Genomic DNA, 20870 nt, shown 5'->3' with positions numbered 1-20870 from the left:
GAAGCGTTTGAATATCCATAAAAATTAAATGAACCAATGTATTCATTATCTTATAGAGAAGATATATTATTTTTAATTATGTTCCAATTATTTATCATGATCCTGATTTCCTTATTCTGAAAATTTGAAAGGAAGTTTTGTAGTTTGATACTTTCAGCGACAAAGGGTCAATATTGCTTTAGTATATTTCGTCACATATACATGTATATCTATATATCCACCGAAAATGCGCTCTTGTAGACAAACGCTCGATTCGCGTCATAGCTTTTAAAGCTTGTCGCATCTCAATCCGTTGGAAAAAGTTTTTCCTGTAGCATATTTTATTTTTACGAACCAACAAGGTCTTTGTTTATTTCCTTCTTTTTTTTGCTCCAATTCCCCCATTGTTTTTTCAAGGATAGTATTTCAGAGCCATTAGTCAAGTTCATTGTAACAATAAACGTACGTTTCGGAAACATTTTGTGCTGTGAAACAGAATACACTAAAGTTTGAAGGTCACATCGATTTTCGAAAGTTTATAAATGGAGGTGTATGACAGTATCACCAGCTGTTGCTGTCCCCAAGCGCCAAAATACGTTCTGACTACTATTTTATGTCTTCATTCATCATCTCCCATGCCATCCACCAACGTGTTCTTAACATGTTATCTCCTAGTAAAATATTGATGTTGAGTCAGATATCCAACTGAATAATCTTTTCGGTGTCTACTATAAGACATTTAAAACCAAGGCTCGTACACACGTGTGCTTATACGTCAGATGTAATACTTAACACGAAACCTGCTTATATTAATATTAAATTTATGCATAGTAGGATGTTCGACCTTTGTAAAAATGAAATTATAATACATACAGTTTCACCGTGGAAAAGTGAATCTTTCTAGCATGTCCACGCAAATGCAGGATAGGGGAGGACTGTGCATGCACCAAACAACTTTACGTTCGTAATTTTTCACACAAATGTACAACTGTAGGGAAAAAATTATCTCTGATTTTTCGGATGTTAGGAATCGACAATATCGCATAACGGAATGCTGTGTTCTACGTATTCTATTTTTGTTACGAAAGTGGTACAAACGAAGTCCACATAAGAATAGTACAACAAAATCGGTTGAGGTTAGGTTATCGTGCAGATATCGCGGCTTTTGCATTGGAAATCACGCAACTGCCAGTCTCGTCGTTCCTTGTAAACGAAAGAAAGGTATTGTAATCGGTCGGGATTAACATAAAACTCGTCGCATGCGACCATATGGCCTGAATGTTGAATAAACGAGAGTAGAGCGCGAGCTATGTGATTCTAACCGTTTAGGCGGAAACTAATGATTGTAACCAGAGCCGAGATATATGCCAATATTACTTTGCTCGACAAAGCGTATAAGATGAGGAGAGAATCGCGATAAGGTAGAACAAGAGACAGATATTCTCTACGTAAAGCAAGTCTGTCAACTAGATTGAAATCCTATAGCTATAACTACAGTGAATCCATATTCTGGCGAATTGTCTTTTCACAAATGAAGCTTCTGAAGAGCGGAATTGATACAATAACTACTGTTCATTCATAACTACTGTTGTAAGAATCTATATATTTGTCTATCTATATCTATATATATCGATCTATATATATTTGTCAGAATGTCATTTTATCAAAAAACCCATCCTCTGTAATCATAGTTTAACGAAGCATAATTAATAGAAGAGGTAGAGCGTTAAGTGGAGATGATTTAATCACAGTTAAGTAGATAAATCTCTATATTAGTCTCTTTAATTAAAATGTCCTACGTTTTATTTGCGTCATTTTTTTCCTTCATCCAATTTAAAATGTTTAAATAACAATAGCCTATACAGTATAATTTTATGTAAAAAAAATTGATTATACCATGTTTATTACAGATATTTAACATTTTTGTGTACATACAAAATTTAAATTATACCTCGCTTGAGAACAAAAATTCTATTTATTTTCCTAACATGTACTAATAATTATTGATCAAACTAGAAAAAGCTGGAGGAGATTACTTAGGAAGATTACTTAGCATCTTATATTCCTGGCAAGGCTCGAACGTTTTATCTTCCTTTAGATTTTCCTAAGTTTCCATTTTTCTGACTTGCTATTTTAGTTAGCTTAGTATACGTGCTATACATAGGTATGTATAGTGTCATGATCGCGACAGTCGTGAGTTACCCACGCTTTATCCTCTGTAAACTATTTATAAAAGAAGAACAAATTACATATTAGAACTTTCATTCAATTTACCAATACAAATAATTTTAAACAAGAAAAAAGACCTAATGCAGTGGTTTCAACTTAAACATATGCAACAGTTATTTACGAATAAATAGTATAAATCTTTTAGCAACATGAAATTCGCGATATTTATTCAAATATTTATATTTACAGTGCGCCATCAGCAAAGAAAACGTGTTTATCGAAACGTGCGCTATCGATTTTATGCTTTTGCCACGCAAACAGGGAAATTGCAACTCAAAATTGAATTCGCACTGCAAAGCGTCGACGTTACGACATCAATTACATACTTTAAAAACACCGAAGGTATCACACGGAATCAGAGAGATTCTATGAGAAGTTAAACGCATAGTCACCCTATTGGGAATAGGATTGCTTTGATTCGAGCTCAAACATAGGGAAAGCTGAAAGAATCTTTTGCGGATCTTCCTTCTTCTCTACGTTGGATTTTATACAAAACGACTTTAACCTTTTCAAGGAAATACGGAAATAAGGATTTTAGATAGAGAGATTTATCTGGAAGGAAATGGATAGTTGAAAGATTTTTTCTCTTTGCAGAGATTCAAGCTTTAAAGAACGATCAAATATGTGCGCAGCTGACTTACGCGTGAAGTTATTATTAAAAAAAATTGTTGCATTTAAAAGGATAAATATTAATTTAAATTTTAAAAAATTGTTTGTTCAATTATCATAAGTTTAATTTAAATTTAAAAAAATTGTTAGTTCAATTATCATAAGTTTAAAGATATGTAGATATTGTATTTACATATCGAAAATCAGACAGCAATATTAATTAACACACCTAGTCAAACGCACACGTACTTTAAAACCGTGCTTTAAAATCGATATTCGCTGAAACAATACATCGCTCTGCGCTTCCAATTTGTTTTCGCACGAAGAATCAGTCCACTCATTGTTACCGTCACCATCTCTACCGTAATCTATATTACTCGAATAAATTCTATATCTTGATTGGAAAATCACATATTTTAACGAACTTCCTTATTTTTTGTTTTTTATGACTTTAATTGGCAATTTCCATAATGTTCTATAACTTGACAATAGACTGATAATATTTCAGGATATATATATACATACATCATGTTTTTGAGGATTCTGTAGTAAAATATATTATAATAAATTATAGGAAAAACAAACTATTTAAGAAAAAATTACCACCTTCGAGTAATAAATTATAGAAGGTTACCAATGTAATTTAAAACTTAAAAATAATCTATTACACGTAAGAAAGAAAAAGATTTCTTCGCAAACGGTAACTCGAAAATTACTATTTGGGTTAAGAATTCATTTTCAAGGTTCTACAAGCACGAGTATCTTATGGATATGAGATTTTCAGTGTACATTTTAGTAACCATATTTCATATTGCATGCTGCGGTCCAAAAAAAATCCGCAGTTAATATTCTGCTAATCCCTGCTGCTTTTAAAGACCATAAGTAGTCGTCCGTAAGGTTTAAAAGATTTCGAGTAGATTTGTATTACGTATTTTATCTTCTAATTTTTAAAGAGAGGGTCGTGTTTAATTAATTGAAAATGACGAAACTGTAATGGGACATTATTATCAAATATTAAACGTGGTTCCATTGGGTACTTTTACGGTCATTGCGAGATATATATGCATTATACGTTGCTATTAGTAACGCGTAGCGATGAACGATGGAGAGCAGTACCTTCGTTATCTCGTCTCGGTTGTGTACATATCAGTAATGCACAGTACTCGTACTAAATATCTTACAAATTCCATACAGATTTTCAGATTAGTTTCGAATAATACCAACACGACCATGATAGTCACAGTACAGTATTAAATAGTGCCACTATGCATAATACACTCCTAAAATGTTTCTACAAATATATTTGTCCGAATATTTTTGTCAGCTACTATATCCTAACCACGATTTATTAAACAATATATAGATTTAAAAAAGAATATATAACGACATTACTTGTTTAGGCTAGATTGGTTTAACTTGTATAGTTTTAATAACTGTGTAAGATCAAACAAGAACTTATCGTTAGTTTGGCGAGATTTGATTACACGAAGCAACATAATTGCTTTGAAACTCAGGACAGAAAACAATGTCAACCGGTAGACGCGTTTGTCTGGTGAACGTGTAACGCGTGAATAATAGATAGCGACAATCACGCGAACGCTAGTTACAGCTGACACGGCTTACATTGTAGCATTCAAACTAGAGTATACGAGCCGTAAGCGCTATTGAAAGTTCGAAGGCCGACTAGTGAGCTTCATCCTATCTCATTTTTTAATCAGGCGATGGATCGACGAATCGTATTGATTTCGGGGATTATTATAGTTCTGTGGCAATTTTAAAGCGTGGTTTGTCTAATCTTGTCTCGTTAGCTACAGACTCTTTGGCGAGCAGCCTGAAACTTGATCCAGTTTCGAGAAAATGAAAAATTCGTTTCTTCTCTTTGCTTCCCTGTTCCTTCTTTCCTCCTTTTTCCCTTTTTACATCGCTTTGTTTTACATCGCAATTTACATTTATTTGTAAAGTTTGAATCTCCTCGATATTGAAGATGTTGAAGCTGCAAGTATGTATTTCATTTTAATCCATTCGAGACCGAGATTTAATTGTAAGACGATACCTAGGTGTCGGTACGATCTGAATGTTTAGTTGGAATGATTCTGTGTTTTACTCTCTCCAGGGTATCCTTTTCATACTTTGATTTTAAATCGATGACAATCTTAAATAGTATGCCTCATATTTTTAAAATATAAAATTATATACTATGTTATTCTATAATGTATTATGTACAGTCATATATATATATATATATGTAGTATCGTGGACGAAAGGCCTGGGAAATAACGGGCGAACTATGAACAGTGTCGCGAGAGCCGAGGCGCCGTCGGGCCCATCAATGTGTCATCGGTCTTTTCAAGTGCATAGTTTCGTGGAAAAGACCTACGTGTCCCTGGCTACGAGCGTCTGCGGAATACGTGTGCTGTGGGCCTAGGAAAAGGACAACAGAGTGTTAGTCGAGAAACAGAGCGCGAGTCGAAAAGCAGAGAGTGCGAGCGGAGGAGCCGAGTGTGAGTTGAGCGGAGAGAGTTTGCGAGTGGCGTTGCCGAGAGAGTGTGGATTGCGCTGTTTTCTGTACGTTTGGTATGAATAGTTCAAGTTAATCAACAATCGTCTTTTTCTGTCTGATTAACATCTCTATTGTCCACTCTTTGTAAACATATTACATCACGATATTACATAATTTTGGGGGCTCAGCCGGGATTGAACAAGACAGAAAACGAAACGGTTTAACAGAGCTATTCGAGCTAGTTGTGAATTTACCGGTACGCGGTGCGGTAAAAGACGATATCGTTGACTGTTTAAGTTTGTGTAGTGTGAAAAATGGCAAACGTCGGGGACGAACGATTGTCGGGTGAAGAGGGTTCGACGCTGGAGGAGCTGAGGAATAAGCTCGCGCGAATGAACCTCCCTATATCGGGTGCGAGGTCAGTGCTGACTGCAAGGCTGAATCGGGCGTGTAGGGCTGGACAATCGTATCGTAAGGGATCGACGGGCGGTGAAGAGCTAACCGGTCAACGAGATTTAGAAAATGTACAGAGAGCTGAGCGTGATTGTAACGAAGATGAAGATGTTGAGAAAATGAATACGAAGGAGTTGAAGGAGCGCCTCGCTAGTTTGGGTTTAAAAACGACGGGAAGAAAAGTAGAATTACGCGCACGGCTACGAGCGACCATGGATGGTAATGACATATCGTCGGAAGAAGAAAGCGACGACGAAAGTGAGGATGAAGATGACAGAAAAAACGCCAGAGGATACAAGAGAGGTACGCGAAGGGTGTATCAGGACCGTGATGAATATTGTCGAAGGGCATGCGTTGGTTCGACACTGAGTTTTAGAGACGTCGAAGATGCATTAGAGTCGTTTAGTGGCGACAAAGGTGAAAATGTCGAACGATGGTTCGAGTCGTTCGAGGAAGTCGCTGATACGTGCATGTGGTCGGATGGGCAGAAGGCAGTCTACGCGAGGAAGCTACTGAAGGGATCAGCGAAAATATTTGCGAGCTTCGAGTGTCATGCCAGGACTTGGCATGAGTTGAAGAGGGGGCTAGTGAAAGAATTTTCGAGGAAAGTCAACAGTAGGCAAGTTCATCAGAAACTTGAAGAAACAAAAAAGGAGAATGATGAAGCATGTTTGGCTTACATGTACCGCATGCTCGAAATAGCCAGCCATGTGGACATGGAGGAGGAAGCAAAGGTGGAATACATAGTAGATGGAATAATAGACGACGAGAATAATAAGGCTATATTGTACGGCGCTACGTCAATCAAAGAGTTGAGGAAGAGGTTAGTGATGTACGAAGAGCAGAAGAGTCGCAGAGCAAAGTCGATTGTGAAGCCGGCTAAAACCCAGAAGAACGGGAAGCCCTGTCAATCTGTAGATGCAATGAAGAAAAGAAGATGCTTCATTTGCGGTAGTGAGGATCATGTAAGGGTTAAGTGTCCGGAGAGGGGAGAAGGTGTTAGGTGTTTCGAGTGCAGCGGATTTGGACATATTGCAGCGAGGTGTACGGCACGACCGAAAGAGACTTGCGTAATGTCAAGATCCGAAAAGGGGAAGTATATGAAGGAAGTGGCGATAGATGAATGTAGGTTTGTGGTACTAGTGGATACGGGTAGTGATCTCACGTTCATTCGATCAGACGAGTATGCGAGGTTAGGGTCACCACCGCTAGGTAAATGCAAGCTCAAGTTCGACGGTTTTGGTTCCGCTGGCAATGAGACCTGGGGTGAATTCACGAAGGTAATGACGGTTGATGGGTGTAAACTGCCAATCACTTTGCACGTTGTCTCAAACAAAATATTGACGAAGCACGGCCTGTTGTTAGGCACTGATTTTCTGGATCAGGTAGAGTTACGGGTTAAACGAGGCGAAGTGACTTTCTTGCGGCTTGACGAACAGACTAACAAAGACGTGTCGGATGTGTTTAGAGTTAACGTGGTAGAACAGACCGACGAAACAGACCTAACACACGTACAGGAACCGCATTATCGTGAAGCGATTCGAGATATCGTTAGGGGGTATAGGCCGGAGAAGAAGCGAGACGTCGGAATAACCGCAAAAGTAGTTTTGGAAAGCGACAAGCCGGTAGCGCGAAGACCGCGAAGACTGGCGCCGTCGGAAAGAAAGGAAGAAGATGATTTGATGGAAGCGTGGACAAACGAGGGTGTCATCAAATCGTCAGACTCGGAGTATGCGAGTCCGATAGGTGTAGTTAGAAAGAAAGATTTGTGTGTGCGTGTGGCTAGATGGGCCTTGTTACTAGGCGAGTTTAAGTATCAAGTGTGTCATCGGCCCGGGAAAAGTATGCAGCATGTAAATGCTCTGAGTAGGAACCCCCTGCCGAGCACTATGTATGTAACGGAGAGTGAAGACGGGCTGATTGCACGGTTGAGAAGGGCACAGAACAAGGACATCGAAGTCCGTAGGATTTTGGACGCCGCAACGTGCAGTCAGGCCGATGGGCAGGTAATAAGAAACAATATTTTGTATAAGGCGTGTAAGGACGATGTGCTAATAGTAGTATCGAAGGCGATGCGGGCTCAAGTAGTCAGGCAAGCGCACGAGCGTGGGCATTTCGAGGTTACCAAAACAGAAGCTATGGTCAAAAAGGACTTCTGGTTCAAGGGGTTACGCGAAAAGGTCGAACACGTGGTATCCAACTGCCTTGACTGTAGCCTAACCGAACGAAACATAGGTAAGCTAGAAGGGAACCTGCGAAATTACAAGAGAAGAAGAAAGCGTGCGAAGCAGTACCGAAGGAAGGACCCGCACACACCTCGATTTTATGAAACCTTGGGTCCTAAACGCCGAAAATGACGCATCTGATGACAGCGAGATAGAAGGCAATATCTGAGGGCAGATGTTATTGCAGGATGGCCGAATGTAGTATCGTGGACGAAAAGCCTAAGAGATATCGGGCGAACTATGAACAGTGTCGCGAGAGCCGAGGCGCCGTCGGGCCCATCAATGTGTCATCGGTCTTTTCAAGTGCATAGTTTCGTGGAAAAGACCTACGTGACCCTGGCTACGAGCGTCTGCGGAATACGTGTGCTATGGGCCTAGGAAAAGGACAACAGAGTGTTAGTCGAGAAACAGAGCGCGAGTCGAAAAGCAGAGAGTGCGAGCGGAGGAGCCGAGTGTGAGTTGAGCGGAGAGAGTTTGCGAGTGGCGTTGCCGAGAGAGTGTGGATTGCGCTGCTTCTGTACGTTTGGTATGAATAGTTCAAGTTAATCAACAATCGTCTTTTTCTGTCTGATTAACATCTCTATTGTCCACTCTTTGTAAACATATTACATCACGATATTACATATATAATAATACTATATTGAAAAAAATATGAAATTAACATGATATATACATTACTACATAAGTTATATATAAAATATGTATATTATACCCTTGCCTACTGACTGATATGAATTTCTTTCGGTCTCGAATGCGTTAAAAGAGAGCGCAAAGAAGTCGAAATTACTTATTGTAATTAGTAAAACGACCTGAGAGGCAGACAGATACAAGAAAGAAGGAATATTATATTAGCGGCATTATCATGTTTTTGCTCTCTTTAAGTCTTTCATCGAGACAGACAATCTACAGGTATTAATCGACCAATTTCTCCAAGCTGATAACTTCGAATTGATGTTTATATATAAGAAGTGTTATGTATTAATCTGTCTAAATGTTTAAAAGGTGTTATAAATTAAATGTTGTTAAACGATACGTAATTGCCATTTGATCGTAAATTTTACTATCAAGGGGTCTTTTATGTATGCGTAATCATTGTGAATTATAACAATTTATGTGATCGATACTAAAGGTGTTTAAAAGCATGTATTTTTTTCTATATTATTATTCTCCTATATTATTATCCTATATTATTATAGCATTCCTATATTATTATAATATCCAATTACATGTTGATACACAAGATATACAGATTATTATTTATAACGTTTTGGTTTTCTTAATTGAGTCATTCATTTAGTACAAATGATAAGAAATTAGTAATAATTCACAAAAAAAGGATATTGTAGTAGAAATATTATAAAAAAACATTTTCTGTTTTAGTGTAGAGTTACTCCTTCTTACAGACAGTGTCGTACAAATCTGTACGTCTCTGAGAAAATGTAGGTATCTGAGCCCTTACTTCCTCAACAACTTTTAGATCTGATAGAAAAAAGAAGCATACGAAGTAATAAGTAATGCTTACTAATAAATTCAACAAATACAGAGGAAGATGGCTAAATCGATAAATTAACGAGACTAAAAATTAATTACATCATGGATCTCTCGCTTTTAATTTTAAGCTGTAAATTACCGATATCGGTGACTGCCATATTCTCTTGAGTTTCCAAATCGTAAAGAATCTTTCCCCAGGGATTGGTCAACTGTGTATGTCCCCATGCGACGTAACTTGCTTAAGGAACACGAGCCGGTGATATGCAGGCAACGTATAATTGATTATCATTCGCTCTGGAACGCTGAAGTAATGACCAGTGCAGTGGTCCAGTGGTCATATTGAATGCCGCTGGATATATCAGCATTTGGCAACCTAACCCAGAGAAGCAGGAAATATGAAGCCACCGAATACCAATTAACTTCGTAGGTTCACATTCCATCATTACTGAATATGTCAGTCCTCTTATTGTGCTTTTAATTCTTTTATTTGTTTCATTTTCAGCAAATATACTGGTTTTTTAAATTAAGCTTCTTTTTATACAGAGTTACAGATTATATTAATTTTATATAGAATATATTTAAGAAAGATATTTAATTTTTTGCTAGTTAAGTATTGATCGATTAAGTTACTGTACCTTTGTTCCGATAAATGCGTGCCATTTCCTCGAATCTAATATCATAGCAAATGCCAATACCTATTTTGCAGCCCTTCACATCGAACGTCGTTAGGGAGTTACCAGGACTGAGTGAATCACTCTCTCGAAAAGTAATCTTATTAGGAATGTCGATGTCGAATAGATGTACCTAATAACATAAAAATGTAGTCGCTAATTCTATTGCTGCAACTTTTGTAATATAATATCAAAGTTACCAACTCCTAAACTTTAATTATTTTTTATTTAATAACTGACAGCGTTTTTATCACTTTCTTTTATTAAAAAATCTTATCATTTAATAATGTTTAAAAAGGAGAAAAAATAAGTATAATAATATTTTAAGTATGTGAAAAATTTATACAACAACAAACACATTACAACAAAAATGGGCGTTTCCCGTATCATAACGTATTTTATAAACCGTAAATTATAGAATTGGTTATAGTATACGTATGTACATATGTATATTCCTAAATTATTCCTAGATAGAGTCACTTTCTTCACCCCAATATTTTCAAATTCAAAGCCATAAAGGAATATATTACTTACCTTTCGGTGTTTTGCTATCAAAGTTCCATCGGGACCCCAAATAGTACAGGTATTGTACAATTTATCGCCCTCTATTTCAGGCATCGTACCACCAACTACATAGATGTTGTTTTCTTTAGCTGCGTTCGATGAAGCAACGCTCGTTTCACCATCAGGAATACTCTCGGCGTATTTTGGAAAGTACTCTGCATTGCAATATTTCAATTAATGAAAAATAACTGTCTTCTGTTCCAACCATAAATTAAATTGAAATGTTTGTCAGTTTTTTATTTTCTAAATTATCAAAATAACTAAGTTTTATATTTCGACTTAATTAAATATGCAATTACTTAGCTAACAGTATATATAATAAATTGTTTCTACAGGTTCAAAATGAAAAATGAATATTTAGAAATATTTAATTACGACAATGCTATTTGTGTTAGCATCAGTGGCTTGTTACTCAACGACTTTGCTAGTACTTTTTGAAACATAAAGTTAGTTTTCAATTAACACTTATACTAGAGGCGGAATTATAAATGCAAAATAATTGATAATACTAATTTATAAGTACCTAATTATTAGTATCTTAAAAAATATATTTATACAAAAATCACGATAATCATGAAAATGGGGAAATCCTATATTCTCGAATCAATTCACAATTTATTTTGTATATTAATTAGATTCCGGGCTCATCAGTACGTACTCACTGGCAACATCGAGAAAATGTATCGGCAATTCCTCGTACGACCAGAGGATCGGAAATATCAAAGGATATTATGGCGCAGCGCGAGTGGAGAAACAGAAACATATGAGCTTAACACCGTAATACTCTTATCATAGAAATAGAAGCAGTCCTCAATTCCCGCCCGCTAACTTCTATCTCCACCGATCCAAATGATCTCCTAGCCCTCACTCCCGGACATTTCCTCATTGGCGATTCATTAATGTGCTTACGTGATCGAGATTTCAGAGACATTCCATCGAACCGACTCTCCAAATGGCAGCATATCCAACAGCTTAAACAACATTTTTGGAACCGCTGGCATAAGGAGTATTTGAACGAGCTAACCAACCGCAATAAATGGAGCAAGGGTGGACACAGCATCCAAAAGGGCACAATCGTCATCCTCAGAGAGGACAACGTTCCCTCCATGCATTGGCCTCTGGGCCGAGTTATCAAGGTTCATCCAGGCGCCGATGGTGTCATCCGGACAGCTACAGTTCAGACGGCAAAGAGCATTTTGGATCGGGGCGTCAAAAGGCTTGTCCCACTGCCAATTCAACCCGATCTCGAGAAACCCAAACAACTAGCCACCGAGACGAAATAAGATGGGAACTTCAACCACACCTCGCTAGTTTGATCGGTACCCTCTCAACGGGGGGGAGAATGTTACGCCATGCGGCTTACCATAGGTCATATTCTTAACTATCGATCGCGGCACTATAATGTCGCAGACGGATCGTCGCGTCTGCCCGGCAAACAAACATTGTAGTGGCAAGCGCATGGTTCATTAAGCAGGGCGACTTCCAGAAACGTCGACTCGTGGCCCGTATTTTACGTCGCAGTAAAAGAATGTGGCGTGATCCGAACGTAGTGGGGGTCGCCTTCCAGAAAAAACGAAAAAAATCGAAAGGCGTTCAGAACTTTTCGAGAAGTCGAACCGTCTACACATCTGATATGTCGCGCATTACTTATCAACCAAAACGCAGTTACATTTTTTTTGTTCCATTTATATCTTTCTAGTTAATAAGTTGTTGAAATAAACATTAATTTATTTGTGTTAATTCTGTGGAATTTCATTGAACTACCCTTATTATCATAATCGAAATAAGGGGATCGATCAGTTCGTGGCGTCGATTATTTAATCGTAACGGGAACTTACAACTCTCGTTGACGTGCTATCTCGCGATCGCGTCTCTCCGCGAACGGTCGAAACAAAATGATTCACTAAAAACTGTCCTGAATTCCTAAGAATTTATTTACCGCAAAACTGACAAAGTGTTTATTTAAAAAATGAGGTTGAAGGTAGTCATTTTCTTTCATTTCATTCATTTTCATTTTCTTTCTTAAGTATGGCTAACACAATATCTAATCAATTAAAATTTTATATTTTCACGTGAGTTTCTTTAGATAATTATTATCAACATGATGACTAACTCTTACGGATTAATACGTGTCTGTAGGGCAATCCGGTGGACTTGATCGGCTTTTTACTTCGAAAGTTGAGTAATCGGTGTCGCTTTCTTACGCATCTTTGAACTGTATAAATGTTTTAAAATTGTTTGATCCAGAATGTACCACACCGGACAATCAAGAAGGCAGGTGCCTTGACTACAGAAAATGTAAACCTCTGCAAGAAATATGGCAGATACAGTACCGTACAGCCACCGATTTTTATAGACGATCAGTGTGCAGATACCAGGGCAATGTTACGATCGTTTGCTGTCCGAACGATCCAAACAAAGAGAAGAGAGAAATTTTAATAAAAACTGTGTACAAGTATAAGGCTTTGCGACCACCATACTGTGGTTTTAGCAACGTCTCTCATACCAGGCTGGTCGATGGTAAACCAGCTGAACTTGGTACGTTTTATGTCTTTCTTTCCGATTAATAATAAGCCATTTACTGCAAAGAATGAACTTTAAAGGCATTAAACAGCACATCAATGTACATTTCAATTAGACTAAATAATAATGCTATGATTTCATCGGTAGTAACTTTACTTATTAACTTGAATTATTTCTTTCTTTTACTTCATGTTAGGAAGAGTATCTTTTTGCTTGAAATAAAAAATTGATATAGGAGTAATAATATGGATAGAGATGAAAAACTGTTAGGGCAGAAATTACACGTTTGAACTTTATAGTTCAGTATAGTTCAAATAGAAATTATATAGAATTATTTGATACATATATATTTGATACAATATATATACACATATATTGTGTCATAAAGCGTGTACAATTCTTTCTCATACTTTTGGTCATTCGTTTCCTCCATTTTCATTTATTTTTTTATTTTTCAGGGTACATATATCCCATTTGTACGAAAGAGCCCCTACGAAAGAGCAACTTCGTCGGCTATAACCCCCTTGTTGCTAGATGGGGAGCATTAAGATATAGTAAGTGATACCAATTTTATAATAAAATTAAACAGTTCCAGTCTTAAATATCTTTCTTATTTTCTTCGTAGGACGACCACGACGTAATGCATTAATGGAAGTACAAATGCCAGCGATTAAGAACGCCGAATGCAAAATAGCTTATTCCAAATTTCCTAATGCACCTGATATCACTGATGGTATAATATGCGCCGAACATGCTCAGGGTGGAGAGGATTCTTGTACGGTAATTAAGTTACAGAGTTACTACAAACTATACGGTATCTGAAGACACGTCAATTCGAATTAACATCAAATCGACGTCTTAAACATTAAAAATAATAGATAAACACAATTTAATAGTTTTGCCCACTTCTCACACCTCATTATGGTATTTAATCTAACTTCCTTCTAATCCTAGTTTTGCTCAAAATACATATAACATGTACATTATAAATTGGAGTATTTCAATACACAAATCAATAGAAGATTATTACTGTATATAAGTATAATTTCAATACAATTCGATTGATATATTTCGGTACCTTTGATTAAAAATTTAACGATCCTTTCAGGCTGACCGCGGCGGACCACTGCTGATACAACATGAATTAAACTCGTATTTAATAGGTATTGTGTCTTATGCTTATAAGTGCGGCACAGCTGGCTATCCCAGCGTTTACACTAGGGTCACATCGTACCTTGACTTCATTCTCCAAGCGATGCAATAATATGATATTACTGTTCCATAAATATCATTGTGTAAAAAACGTAAAGTTGGATTTTCTTATTGTGGAGATAAGAAACAGCTCAAATTTACATTGTTTTGTACGTTACAAATTATAGGCTTAAAATGTACGAAATGTAACTTTGAAACGACACTAATTTTTTACGCACGATAAACCTCCACGACTTAGGTATGTAAAGAGGATAAGCGTATATTAATTCTATTAATTTTGTAATAATAAACCAACTTTCTGAGAAGTTCTGTAAATTTCGTTTCTGTTGTATCAAGAGAATAATGGAATATTCCACTTAGATCGTATACTTCTTGTATGTACATACAAAATTTTCCGGCTAATCTAAAACACTTCATAAGATAGAGAGCTTCTGGAAATTCGGACACAGAGAGTGCATAAAATACAAGATAAGTCTCGTGTCTTTCAAAATTATTTTTTATTCGCTAAAAACGTCCTGTGTACTCATGCAATCACATGCAACCTCGAAACTTCACTTATTTTTTATCACTTTCCGATTCAATACACTGTTTCTGCATTTTTGACTATATGTAAGAGAAATTTCCATTCAGCCAAAGGTATACTTACAGATTACAGATTCCTATACGACTCTCAGTAAAAATTTATCCGCACTCCAGATAGTTAAAAATTCTGTCGACCATATTGATCCATCTGCACTCTTCGTATGACGACACCATCTGTTCAGTGCTGCTGCGTAGGTTTCATTGTGTTACGTCAATTCGTTTGTGACCGTTGCGCGAGTAATGGCGCTTTGCAATGGTAATTTGCAGGAAAACAGTGCAGGATGCTGTGATTCGTTTCTTGTGGTCGGAGGCTATGTCTGATGCCTATATTTATCAAAGATTTAATGCACATTATGGAGAAAGTGTTTTGTCACGAAGTGTGTTTGAATGGGCACAAAAGTTCAAAGAAGATCGCACAAGTGTTATGAAAAAACAGCTGGACGCCCGTCCACATCCACGATGACAACATTGAACGTGCTCATGAACTTATGCTCTATGGAATAGACGAGTGACACTGGATAATGTGGCAAATCATTAGCAAATCAGCCACGGCTCTGCTTATGCAATAGTGCACGACAGATTTGGGTTTTAAAAAGTTTGTGCGAGATGGATGCCGAAAAAGCTGATGAAAAGGTGAAGACGACGATGCATTCGTGGTTCGCAGCTCAGCCCAAAACATTTTTTAATGAGAAAATACGAAGGTCCTTCAGCAAATGGACAAAGTGTATACAGAAATTGTGTGATTATGTCAAAAAATGATGTATGTCTTTTTTGACAATTGCTTAAAATAAATTCTACACCGACAGAGCGGGTAACTTTTTACTCACCCTCGTAAGACACTTAAATTTCCAATCTATTATGATGAATAAAAGAGCTTATACTATTAAATCTAATTGTATTTTGTTGCATGAGAGTACACGTGTATGTGATGTACATTACCTTTATATCCCCTTGAACGCTTCAATATTGCGCATATACACTATATTTTGTACAGCTTCTATAAAATTTCGTATGTTTGTTTAGGCTGTTAATCTAGAGGCTGCAGTACAAAGAAGTGGCACAATGATGTGGGCTGATGACATTTATAATTATCAAGGAATCACCCCTACATTCGCTCAGGTATATATCGTTGACTATAATGTATTTAACATATATGATTGTTAGAATATTAATAATTAATTTTTAATTCTATCAGAATTTTAATGAAACTGTCCCTTGGGAAGGAAGAACTGATACCTTGATATCACGGTTTGTACATCCTATATATACAACAAATTTTAGAACATTATATAACGAAGAACCAGATCATCGTGGCCATGTGATGTGAATAAAAGGACTTGAATTTGATGATATTTTTATAATGTTAGATAACATAACTAAGTATCCTCACAGTAAGATAGGATGACATGGTTTACATGATCTTAATGTTGTTCACTTGAGTGATGATATTATAAGGAAAAGTGTAATATCACAGGTAGGATGATTCATAATTTAGAACTACTAACTCATGTATGTATTAAAAATTAAAGAAATATATTAAATTTTATAGGATATTTATGTTTAGTAACCAGTAATTCAGAGATTGGTATTCATGGTTACTATAACGAGGCTGTAGAAACGCACCCTTTCTTCTTTGCAAATGGTCCTGTATTTATGTCTAAGCCGAAACTGGAACCTCTGAATAATTTAGATTTATTCTTGTTATTTTCTAAAATACTTATCTACAGTATACCATAAGGAATGATACCGTATCACACCTAATCAAGTGCCTTAAGAAACATCAACAGGATATCACAGTAATCCCTTATCGACTGATATGTAAGTAAAAGTTATGTGTCATTGTTATACACAGTTATGTGTTATTGTTATACACAGTTATTTATCATTTTCTATTAATTCAGTTGTAGCCACTACAATATCTATGACACTGGTAGTAATTATAAAAACAATAATAATGTTCTATAAGAGGAAATGATGATTAGGAACAAAAACTTACAGGTAAGTCAAAGTATATGTTATTTGCCATTTGAAAAGAAAGTTACTAACTTAGAATTTTTTGATAAATAATAATTGTGCAAAATATATTGGATTTCAAATTTGTCAAAAATTGAAATTTAAGAAGCATTGTAATAATATAACATTAATATTTTGATTTTTCAGGAGATATCATGCGGTGGATGGATAATATGTAAAAAATATTAAGCAGTATATGAATTTTCATATTGCGTAGAGATAACAAAATGAATTTTAAAAAATGTCGACATGGTAATAAGAAATAGCATCATGACAAAGAATATATAAACACAGTTTCATTTTTTATAAATAAAAATTTGTTGTTCCAGATTTTGAAATATAGTGAAACGTTTAATTAGTATCTTAATATCTTTAAATAATTATTATTTTAGAATCAATTGTAATTGTATCATACGTACTTTTGAATTCGTGCAAGAACATATGTAATTTTGAAGTAGTTATTATTAGGAAATTGTTAGACGCGAACAGTATGCGAAAAGTTAGTATGTAGTGTAATAATTATCAATCAAAACACAAGAATTAAATTCTTGAGGAAAAAATTTCCGGAATTTCTTATTTACACGATTATAAAGAAATCCATAATAAAAAGGAGCTGCTTTCTAATACTTCTCTTCCTTGTAATGCCTACGTTAATAATAACGAGGTTCGACTTTTTGTTTTTAGAGGGATACTGGAAAATTTGAAAGTACAGTACCATTGGGAAGAAAATCACGATATTGAAAACGATATTTGCAAGTAAATTTCCAAAAAATCTGTTTTCAAATTTTCGCTTCCTATTTCACATTAAAAGAAAGGGAGGGCTGCCTTCTTTTTCTGCAAGACAAAACAAACATTCCGAATCTCGTATCAATGAATGATGTCAATAAGTTATTTTTCTTTTCAGATTGAACAATATTCCAGATTTATTCATAATTTCATACTACGCGAAGAATAGACTTTCATAGGTATATAAAGGAAATATTAAGTATAGGAAAACTCTTTTTCGTTGTAGGTGACATATGCTTCACGGTTGAACACATGTATTTTTGAACACATATAAATGAAAAAGTACTCTTATGGAGAAAAAGAATTGATACCTTCGATTGACATTAGATAATGTATATAAACTTATGAACAATCACTATCGGTTTGTATTTTAGGTGCACACGCAGATTTGTTGGAGTTCTTATAAAATGTACTTCCTGTACGAACGTTTTATTCTTCCAAATTTTACGATACTATGTCTCATATAATAACTATATGGATTAAACGTAATATAAATGATCCGAAAATAGACTCGAACGACATTAATTGTCTTTCTATTTATACCAATATCGAAAATACAAGTAAAGCTGGAGCAATAGTATGCAAGAATGGACTATTTATTATTTTAAACCAAATCATAGCATATTCAGAATGCACAGTATTATCATGAAATGTAAATGAATCAGTTGTAAACGAACGATTTTACTGTAAAATCATTGCCTCCTTTTTTTCATCTGAAATATAGCAGCAATGAGTACATTCTTTTAATATATAATAAAACGAGATATCTTTATAAAGTTACATATGTCATCACTGGTAACTGTTATCTCGTATGACACCAAATATACCGTTAGTATGGAATGATATTTTTATGAAGATATACTTTAATGATAGATTTTATGAATGAAACGTTACATAAGAAAAATTATCTCTTGTCATTCTATGAAGTGTAGTAGCTAATGAAGATTAATTTTACGAAGTATTAGAGCAAAAGAGAATTAAAAAATTAAAAAGATCTAAATAAGATTGTTCGTGTGGCTTAATTATCTCAATTCTGGTACACCACTTGTTACATTCTAACTAATTAGCGCTAAACAATAACTTGCAAATATTAAAGATATTAACACCTTAATATTAACACCTAAAGGTTTTCAGGAAATTTTATAATATTTGATTATTGTATATCTAGTCATTGATTGATAAAATTTCTTGTATAAGCATAGATCGAGGTTGACGTCATACGCAGATTGCATTACAGGTATCGTTTTAATTTATTTTATGGCTAGAATCATTTGAATATTATACGAATAATTATTTCCATTCGAACGATTAATAAATCACGTACCTATAAAAGATATATTATGAAAAAGACGTGACGAAACAAAAAAATATTGGAAATTCCGTTGTCATTAGATCAATTATTTTTGCAATGATTTTTATTTCCATGTAATTACATATGAAATGGGTAATTCATTAACATCTGCTCGAATCGAATATAATTCGTTACACTTCACAACGATTCAAATAATGGACGGGAAATATATAATAACTTTCCTGTCCTTGCGTTAAAATAGTACTGTACAAATCAGATGATACAGGAAATACCCAAAAAACCCAATTACATCCACATTGCATGACAGCACACTTGCAATGGATTTTTGTGATTTCAATGTCACAGACAATGACACAACTAATCAGAACACGTTCGAGGCTATAGACATTGAAATTACCGCGTGTTTAATACGTTTAAAGCATAAATCTAAATTTCACGCGATTATTTCTTTGTACATTGTGAAACTCTTAAATTATCTTAATCGAATAAATAATCCTAATGTAATAAAACATCTTGAAATAGACCTAGATATCTGAAACAGAAACTCGAAGGATAAGAAATCCTAAAAGGTACTAATCCTAAAATAACAAACTCCTAAGTAATAAACAAGTGATAAAACCTGTTATAAATAATAAACCTTACCTGGAATAATCAAATCCTAACTAATGGAAAATAAAATAAGGCAAGCAATTTGTTACGACCGTTCGCGGAGAGACGCGGTCGCGAGGAAAACGCGTCAGCGAGAGGCGTAACTTCTCGCTACGATTCGGTGAATCGACGCCGCGAAGTAGTCGTTCCCCTGTTTCGGGTAGGATAACAGAGGTGGTTGATTGAATATTACACAGTAGTAAGTTAGGTTTCACCGTTTATTCCACAACTTATGACGAGGATGCTACACTGGTGCGTATATACGAGATTGGTGGAGAGCCCGCTCGAAGGATGCTGCTCGTTCGAAGGATGCAAACACAGTGCCCTTGGGAGACGATGCTGTCTCGGAGGAAGGCTAAGGATCGGTCTAGCCCACGGGACCATCGGATTTGTTCGTGCCGATGTTATTTAGGAGAGCGAGGGATTAGCCTTCGTTTTTAATTGCTCAAACGAAGGGTCTTAACTGCCCTCGAGAGAAAGTGATTAATGGGGGGAAAGTTGCCGCGTGCGTGACAAAAAAACAACTTTCCCTTGTCCTGCCGTGGTAGACAATAGTGTTTAGAAACTCCTCGGGACCAGATGTTTGTTTTGTTTAAAGGACCTTTTCTCGTAAATCTATGATTTATGGACGGTGCTTAAGGCTATTGAGGGTACGCCGTACGGAAGAGCGGACCTCTGGTGTCCGTCTGGCCCGCGGTGTGTGACCTGGGCCAGGCAGAGAGTCGCGCGGCGTAACACAATTCTTAATCTTTCAAGTAATTCTTCCGAAAACACAGAAAGATAGAGAAATTAAAAAGACGCAGCACAAATTGCAGCACAATGAAAGTTTCAGAGCGATGAATACGATCGTATTAAACTAAATAATTTTCAAAAGTGAAATTACACTGAAACGTATATCGATGATATTTGTCATTTCTACGATCTGTTTCGCTTGATCGTGCTTCTTTTCTGATGTAAATTCAATTTATAATACGAACTAAGTTTCCTTTATTATTATTAGTCCTGCGTCTTTTTAATTCGTCACTTCTTTTATTTCAGAACAATGACGGGCTCCAAGATGCTGTTCGGATGTT

General features: G+C 35.9%; 2 protein-coding genes and 1 long non-coding RNA gene across 5 annotated transcripts in view; 2 read left to right on the top strand and 1 right to left on the bottom strand.

Moving 5' to 3' along the window:
- Positions 1-15221, bottom strand: part of LOC117163013 (omega-amidase NIT2-A-like) — a 30578-nt gene extending 15357 nt beyond the window's left edge. Inside the window, exons 1-4 of one of the 2 annotated variants that reach the window (XM_076626658.1) lie at positions 15103-15221; positions 10692-10876; positions 10122-10290; positions 3047-9859 (exon numbers count right to left, since the gene is read on the bottom strand). In XM_076626658.1, coding sequence (XP_076482773.1) covers positions 9726-9859; positions 10122-10290; positions 10692-10775 — 387 coding nt within the window. In that variant the 5' untranslated portion in view covers positions 10776-10876; positions 15103-15221 and the 3' untranslated portion in view covers positions 3047-9725. The remainder of the gene's footprint in view (positions 1-3046; positions 9860-10121; positions 10291-10691; positions 10877-15102) is intronic. The other variant, XM_076626659.1, reaches the window with a different exon arrangement.
- On the top strand, positions 13637-14697 carry LOC143304259 (venom serine protease Bi-VSP-like). Its single transcript, XM_076626668.1, has 3 exons — positions 13637-13798; positions 13870-14024; positions 14353-14697. Exons 2-3 carry the CDS (start codon positions 13893-13895, stop codon positions 14506-14508), a joined length of 288 nt encoding a protein of 95 aa, XP_076482783.1. The 5' UTR covers positions 13637-13798; positions 13870-13892; the 3' UTR covers positions 14509-14697.
- Positions 15222-15255: 34 nt separating the features above from the next.
- LOC143304261 (uncharacterized) lies at positions 15256-17677 on the top strand. Of its 2 annotated transcripts, XR_013061002.1 has the most exons (7): positions 15267-15849; positions 16062-16157; positions 16234-16512; positions 16588-16856; positions 16940-17036; positions 17199-17303; positions 17381-17677. It is a non-coding gene; the product is annotated as an uncharacterized LOC143304261 (long non-coding RNA). The 2 variants fall into 2 exon arrangements; XR_013061001.1 differs by having other exon boundaries at positions 15256-15849; positions 17199-17677.
- Positions 17678-20870: the final 3193 nt, after the last annotated feature.

This window comes from Bombus vancouverensis, unplaced genomic scaffold (assembly GCF_051014615.1).
Source record: "Bombus vancouverensis nearcticus unplaced genomic scaffold, iyBomVanc1_principal scaffold0028, whole genome shotgun sequence".
Classification (NCBI taxonomy): Eukaryota; Metazoa; Arthropoda; class Insecta; order Hymenoptera; family Apidae; genus Bombus; species Bombus vancouverensis.
Note: the sequence above shows the minus strand (reverse complement) of the source record. Positions and strands in the feature narration are given on the sequence as shown.

Coding starts and splice junctions, on each gene's coding strand:
- LOC143304259 (XM_076626668.1), top strand. CDS start 13,893: ATGGAAGTACAAATGCCAGCGATTAAGAACGCCGAATGCAAAATAGCT. Junction 14,025..14,352: donor GTGGAGAGGATTCTTGTACG/GTAATTAAGTTA, acceptor CGATCCTTTCAG/GCTGACCGCGGCGGACCACT.